At 35.0% G+C, this 8,048-nt stretch overlaps 1 protein-coding gene across 1 annotated transcript; it reads left to right on the top strand.

Annotated features, from left to right (window-relative positions):
* Positions 1-1,585: 1,585 nt before the first annotated feature.
* On the top strand, positions 1,586-4,418 carry LOC132271934 (valerianol synthase TPS1B-like). The gene is made up of 7 exons (XM_059773437.1): positions 1,586-1,788; positions 1,912-2,188; positions 2,350-2,725; positions 2,818-3,036; positions 3,133-3,271; positions 3,366-3,614; positions 3,878-4,418. Exons 1-7 carry the CDS (start codon positions 1,669-1,671, stop codon positions 4,175-4,177), a joined length of 1,680 nt encoding a protein of 559 aa, XP_059629420.1. The 5' UTR covers positions 1,586-1,668; the 3' UTR covers positions 4,178-4,418.
* The last annotated feature ends 3,630 nt before the right edge of the window (positions 4,419-8,048 follow it).

Here is an 8,048-nt window from a genome sequence, read left to right on the forward strand (position 1 = left end):
ATACCTATAAATTACTTGTGTAGTCAAGTGAATACCTCATTTTAAATACCGAATCAACCAATACACATTATTCACCAATAATATATAAAACATCGAAATATATAAAACATCGAATGAACCACAGATTTATATAAAGACAAAATGTCTTCCTCAACTCATCAAATTTGCTATGTCAGGACATACAAAATCCTATCGTTTTTGCACGAATTAAACTTGTCTTCCAAGTATATTTAGGTCTCTTTAACATCTATATAAACACTTTTTCTCTCCAAGGTTTTCATGGCTTTAGAAAATTAATTTTCAGCAACTTTTGAGAAAGCCTTCTTGAGAATTATTTTGAGTGTTTTGTATTTTCAATTTGAGAGCACACACTTAAAAATATAAGTAATTTATGTTGATGTTCTTATTTGGATCGGAGTTCAAGCAACCTGAAGATTTGTACATATGTCGTTCAACAAAGTAGGATTTGTTGTTACCTTCTCAAAATTTAGATTTGAAGGAAGAAGAATTTGGTCATGCTACAAAGGAGACTCAGATTTTTTCTCGTGCTCTTTGGTTTTCTTCCAATAGGATTTCTATGCTAAAAACGTAATGTCAATCTCTATCTCTGGTTCTTTATTTTTCTTGCACTTTATATTTGTTTCTTGGGATTGTTTTAGATTTATTTCATTAAATTTAAAAGGAAGCAAAAAATCGGATAAAGGGTTAAGCTTCACCTATTCACCCCCAGGTGTTTTCAAATTATTATTCCACTACCATTCCACACACGTAACTTAAAATAAAAAATTACAAGATCAATCCTTCTTTTGAGACCAGAATTTGCCAATCATATTATATTTCCTACAAAATTATTTTGAAGAGGTAAGATAAAATTTTCTTCATTATCAAAAAATAGCTTTATCTTTTTCTCACGCCTCTTTCCACCCTATAACCTCTTAAGTTCTTCGTGTTCCCCTCACACCTACCAGATTCAAAGGCAACTCATTGCAAGGTGTTAGTGGAAAAAATCATAAAGTCTACACTAAGAAAGGCAAACAGAAAAAAGTCTTCAGAAGACCAAAAGAGTCCTGGTATATATATCTATATATATATATATTTTTTTGTTAAGGAAGAGTCCTGGTACATTGATACTTAGAAATTGTTACTAAGAGAAAGACTAAACTTGCAGAAAGAGTAGCACGTAGGCCTTAAAACATTTGAACACATGACATATTAGACAACCCAATTCAACAAGCACCAAAACCTAAAGTCTATTCAACTATCAACAGCTTACGTCGGTAAGAAGTGAAGGTGTACTTATCATGGATAATATATATATATATATATAGAAAAGTCTCACTTTACTTTGAGTGATTAAAAAAATATTATTAAACTACTACGTTTGTTAATATATAAATATATTGTGCCAAAATATACGGAGGTAGGGGCTATGCATGCCGTCTATACTTTTAGTCTACAAAGCCGTCCCAATAATTTTCTTCTACCCGTCACAATGTCACAAAAGAACAAAAGACTTGTCAACTAAATTATATTTCACGTTGGAGTATGAGTACCCCATTCCTTCCTATAAATATGCATGTAGATGAAGTGTATATTGCATAGCTGATAGCCCTTACATTTAACTCTTGATACAAGTAAAACTTAGTCACCTCGTACTTACATCTTCAAATGGCCTCCGTTGAAGTTGCTAATCCGATGAACTGCAACCCCGACACTGTCCGTCCCGGAGCAAACTTTGAGCCTAGTTTATGGGGTGATCGTTTCAGTTCATTCTATCTAGATAACGAGGTAACATTCATGTGATTTTTATATATACACACACAAATATATATTTTTATATGTATATGTAATAGGTAATATCTTGTTATGTATTGCGTTGTATAATTGTGTTGCTCTTATTTGGGTATGCAGGCATATGAAAGGTATGCTAAAGAGGTTGAAGTGCTGAAAGAAGTAGTTCGAAGTATGCTAATAGATGCAAAAAGTAAAGCAACAGAGAAAATGAATTTGATTAACACACTCGATCGCCTTGGTATCTTCTATCACTTTGAGAAAGAGATCGATGAGCAGTTGAAACAAATCTTTCACTCTCATGCTCAATTCGAAAATCATGAAGAATACAATGATTTGAACACTGCTGCAACTCATTTTCGAGTATTCAGACAATATGGTCATAAAATGCCTTCTGGTAAGCTCCTCATCACACACACACATACATATATATATCAATCAGAGCATGCGCGCATTCACACGTACCTATACATATAAAAGCAAGAAATCATATATATGCACAACATTCACATCACTTGCACACATGGCTGATACTGTATATGATGGCTTATGAAACAGATGTCTTCAACAAATTTAGAGACAGCAACGGTAAATTCAAGGAAAACCTCACTCGGGATGTAATGGGTATGTTGAGCTTGTATGAAGCCGCGTTCTTGAGGACACATGGAGAAGATATTCTAGATGAGGCTCTTGCTTTCACAACCGCTCACCTCAAGTCTGTGGATACTGATGCACTATGCCCTTTTATTGCAAAGCAAGTAATTCATGCCCTAGAGCAACCCCTCCGCAAAGGCATCCCAAGATCAGAAGCAAGGCATTACATCTCTGTCTATGAAGAATGCGATTCTAAGAACGAATTGTTATTGAAGTTTGCGAAATATGACTTCAATCTGGTACAGTTGTTGCACAAGCAAGAACTTTGCCACATGTCAAGGTAATGAGCAGATTTATGCCTATGTGTGTAGTGATCAACACAAAGATAATTCATTTTTAATAAATTTAATTTATCTCTTCTATTGTATATAGGTGGTGGAAAGACCTAGAGTTTGAAACAAAACTTCCTTATGCGAGGAACAGATTGGTTGAGTGCTATTTCTGGGCTATGGCAGCGTATTTTGAACCTCATTACACGGTTCCACGGGTCATGCTCGCTAAAGTTATTGTTATGTCTTCGGTTCTTGATGACACATATGATGCATATGGTACACTTGAAGAGCTTAAACCTTTTACAGAGGCAATACAGAGGTATAATATTTACACCCCAAATTCTTTTTTTCATTGTGGATGATTATGTTTGATCTTCAATTGAATGAATATGGAAACCGTGTTGTTAACTTTTAGGTGGGATTGGAGTGCCATGGATGATCTTCCAGATTACATGCAGGTATTCTACAGAACTCTCCTAAATCTCTATGAAGAATTTGACAAGGAAGTGTCAAAGGATGGAAGATCGTATAGCGTTGAGGGCTCGAAAATTGCTGTAAGGCTATTTCTATTTTTTTTTTCTTTCTTTTCTACCGTTTTATTATTTGTTATGACAAGTAACTCATATACTCACTTTTGTTCAATGCCAGTTTAAAGAACTATCAAGCAGTTACTATTTGGAGGCTAAGTGGTACAAAGAAGGATACGTGCCATCTTACGATGAGTACATGGTCAATGCGCTTAAAACCGCAGGTTATTACTTGGTCACAGTATCATCCTATTTGGGCATGAGAGGGATTGCCATGGCTGAGGTATTTGACTGGGTAGTAAAGAAACCTAAAGTTTTGGTTGCTTCGTGCAAAGTTGTGAGGCTCATGGACGACATAGTAGACTATGAGGTATATATATACACATTTATATAATACGTAACTTGATGCATTTGAAAAAAAGAACATGGATCTTTTCCCATCCCACATCCTGTATATTCCTATGCACTAGTAAATTAGCTGCACAACACACTACATCACAGTGCAATACGCTATATCACGAGATGGAGATGAAAAAAATGGATAACGAAATGCCATTTGTATACATACAATTGTGGTCCTATGTTATAATGTAAACATCTTAATTAACAGTTATAAATCTTTAATCTTTGTAGGAAGATCTGGAGACCGGAAATGTTGCTACCGGGATTATATGCTACATGAGGCAGAATCCCGGCAAGATGACAAAAGAAAAGGTTGTTGATGTGTTCAATAAAGGGGTTGCAGATGCGTGGAAAGATATCAATGAGGAATGCCTCAAGCCAAACTACATCTCCAAGCATATCCTAAGGAGAAGTGTCAACCTTACCGGATTAGTGGATTGCTTCTTCAAGACTAGTGATGGATATACTCATCCTGATAAAGTGTGGAAATATCATGTCGTCTCATTGTACATCGATGCCATACCCATATGAGCATGGATATGTATGCTGCTAAGTGCTTGTATTGAGTTTAATTTATACTTAAATACTTGTATGAAGCATGAATAAATCTTGTCTAGCAGATAACAGAGTGGTTTGTACCTCGTTCATTAATTTATTTCTTGAATTCAGATCCGTTTGATGTAATGAAATGGACTGAATATGTACGACAAATATGTGTCAATGTAACATGAATTTTTTTATACTCTAATAAAATAATAGAATAATTTATCTACTGTAAAGATATTTGTGCTGTTTTGGGGTTTATGTCAACTAAGTACCCCCTTATTTCTTGTTGCTCTCTAGTTTTCTTCTTTCTTTTTTTTCATCAATAATCAGATTCCTGTAGGAGGTGTACACTAAGTCACACAATCCTTCTCAATAGGTGTCACTCTTATTCTTTGAACGCGCTTCCGCTCTCACGTTCCGTGCACGCTCTCGTTCAAAATTTCACTACTTATAACTTAATTATGCCGCTCTCACGCTCCCGTTCTTGAATTCGCTCTCACTCTCACTCTCACTCCTACTACCACTTTATGTGACTTAAGGTGGATACAGACAATTTTGAAAAGTCTATATAAAAAAAATGAGTGTTATTGAAGTCCAAAATTTAGGCCCACTGAATATTGGAAAAAGGAATATGCCATACCCATATGACCATAAATATCTTCATGAGGGTCCATATGTTCTTATATCTTCAATGCTCATAATTGACTGCAAATGTTTATTTTATAAATAGAAGAAATGTCTAAGATCCCAATTAATTTATTTGAATGGAAAGAGACAATTCAACAACAAAACTCCTACAAGGGCTGCCTTTCATGTTCTTCAATGATTTCAACTTTCCTGAGTCCATAATTTGACCGACTTTTCTTATTTCATATCCACATACACTTGATAGTCTTATAGATCTTTGTGCCATAGGGGGTTACGCATCCATGACCAGTTTATGGTTTTATTCGATTTCCATTCCGTCTTTTGTGACTCTTGTTTTGACCTTGTGCGCCATATAAATTTGTAATTGATATTGTTATTAAAATATTATTTGTGCTATTATCTGTGATTCCAATTAATATATTCGAATGATTGTAATTGAAATACATTAATTGTTTGTCGCAAATTTTTTTTTTTTTTTTTTTTTTACGCCAAACGAAAAACCATATCATTCACAAGGAGGAAAAATACAGTCAGAGCTAAGAGCGTCTAGCAGTCACGTGGGCCAGACACTCCACTCGAGATCAGAACATGCGGCTGCAAGAGCCTTTTTGCTCAACAAGTTAGCTACAACATTACCTTGGCGAGGCACCCAAGCCAAGGAGGAACCAATACATAAACAAAGGAGAGAATAAACATCGTGAAAATGAACACATAAAGCCTCATCAGTTGCTTGGAGGCGCATAACAGGCTGACAATCCCCTTCCACGATGACATTGTGATACCCCTAAAGTCGGAGAAGAGATAAACATTCCCGAAGAATTAAGCCTTCCACTAGAGAAGGACTCCCCACATTGGAAAAGAAGAGTGAGGAAACTGTAATAGGCTGCCTAAAGTGGTTGCGCAAAATCATCCCACCACCACATAATTTTCTAGAAGAATCAAAGGCGGTGTCAAAGTTCAGTTTGAATGATCCCTCATCTGGAGCCCGCGCGGGGGGGGGGGGGGGGGGGGTGTGGGGTGTTGGGGGTTGGGGGTGCCCAATATTTTTTATTACTGTGCTACTCCTTAAATACGATAAAATTTCAGTTTAAATTGTTAGATGGAGGCTTCTATGTTCTTCAATTATTGTATCTTTCCTGAGTCCATAATTCATTTCCACACATTATAGACTTATTGATTTTTGTGCATGGAGGGGGGACCAGGATCACCTCCAGTCCAACAGTAGCCCATTTCCTCCCTTTTGTGTTAATGAACAGTAGTTACTAAGGTGGGTAAAAATGTTTATTTGTTTTATACACAATTTCCATATATATATATATATATATATATATATATATATATATATATATATATATATGTATACAGTGTTCACAAATACTATTTCTTCTTCCCTCCCTTATTTTCAACAACCCATTTCAGCAACCCAAATCCCGCCATTTCAGCAACCCAGATTTTGATTTTTTTCTACAATATTGTTTCTTTCCAAAATATTTCAACAACCCAGATTTTGCAGTTTACGTAGAGATTTGGAACGCGAGAAGGACGATTAATGATATTTCAATCAACCCAAATCCCGCCTTGCTTAAATTTGCCTAAAGGTTTCAGAGAGAGAAAGTTAGAGAGAGAAAGAGATCGTTGTTTACTTATTTTCTTCTTTCAAATCTCGATTTCTCTTTGATTTGTTTCCAAAACGAATCACAAACAAATCACACATCTATTTCTCAATTACTTTATTTTCATAAATTTTTACTTCCCTTTCTTCATATACTAGGTCATTTTATTCCAAATTAACATAGCAATATTGGAATAGAGCAACATCTGAATTGGCATGGTTTTTTTGTTTAATTATTTGTGTACTGCATAACATCTCAAATAGTTTGTAATTTAAGTCAATATAAGTTGTACGCAACATCCCAACATAATCCTAATAAATTATTTGTACATAACATCCCAACAGTTTGTAATTTAAATCAGTATAAGTTGTACGTAACATCCCAACATAATCCTACTTAACATCCCAAGCAATACGTATTTTGTATCCCAAGCAGTACTAACTATATTTCATGCTTATGTTATATGTAAAATCCCAACAAAATTCTACTAAAAAGAGTGCGAACCAGTGATGTTTGTGCTCTTTAATCAGATAAGAAAAAATAGACAAAAAATCGAGATTTACATGAATAAAGCTTAGATCTATGAATGATACTCTGGAGTTTCAGCATAATACTCCAGTGAAATTACATGGGTTTTTGGAGTATATTTGGGTTTTGAAGTGAAGCTTTGAAGTTCAAAAGTTACTGTGAGTCTTTGGAGAGTCCATTAATGGAAGCTGATGAAGCTTTTAAAGAGAGAAAGGAAGAAGACAACATATTTTGGAAGAAGACAGGCGTATTTTGGATACAATATTTAAATGCGTTTATATATATGGAATACAATATTTAAAGCTTTTATATATGAAATACAAGGGTGGTGAAAATTTAGTTACCCAAGATTTTTAATTGATGTGGCCAATTCTCCTTCACTTATTCCAAAATGGTGAAAATGGCCTACTATTTCACTGGATGTGATTTTCACCCTATGGAGGGGTATGCTATGCGGTGGCTATGCCCCTCTTTCTAACTACCACATCATCTATCACTAGTTTATGGTCTTGATCGATTTCCATATCTCCTTTTGTGACTACTTTTTTTTTTTTTTTTTTTTTTTTTTGTTGAATGTTAAGCAAATTTTATAAAGTAATAAAAGATACACCGCAAAGGCAAGAAGTGTATCATAATGAAAGATCGCCGATCAAAGCAGAGCTTCTCTGCATCCTCTGTTCATCATCTAGTCCGGCTGTCTTGGAGTTGTGAATGAAATTTATCTGATCAGATTACATGAAAGACATCCTTAAACGTAGTGTCTGTTGAAAAATACAACCACTATCATATCGCGAATTCTTTCAAAAGATGTTTATGCAAGGACATGAATATCATATATGACAATGTGAATATCCTGTGAAAGGGTGGTATATTGTTGTATGCAGAGCCCTGTATCTCATTAACATTGATGTATAAAGAATGTACATCAGTATATCAATAAAAACCAAGAGGTGTGGTAGTTATAGACTAAACAGACATCTTGTATGACAAGAGGTCACGTTTTGACTAATAATGGAAATGTGCAATGGATGGAACATTTTTGTAAATAGACACACCCAATCAGGGGT

The sequence above is a fragment of the Cornus florida genome, unplaced genomic scaffold, assembly GCF_030987335.1.
Source record: "Cornus florida cultivar Cherokee Brave unplaced genomic scaffold, ASM3098733v1 CherokeeBrave_3.0.0_Hap2_Chr08, whole genome shotgun sequence".
In the NCBI taxonomy this organism is placed as follows: Eukaryota; Viridiplantae; Streptophyta; class Magnoliopsida; order Cornales; family Cornaceae; genus Cornus; species Cornus florida.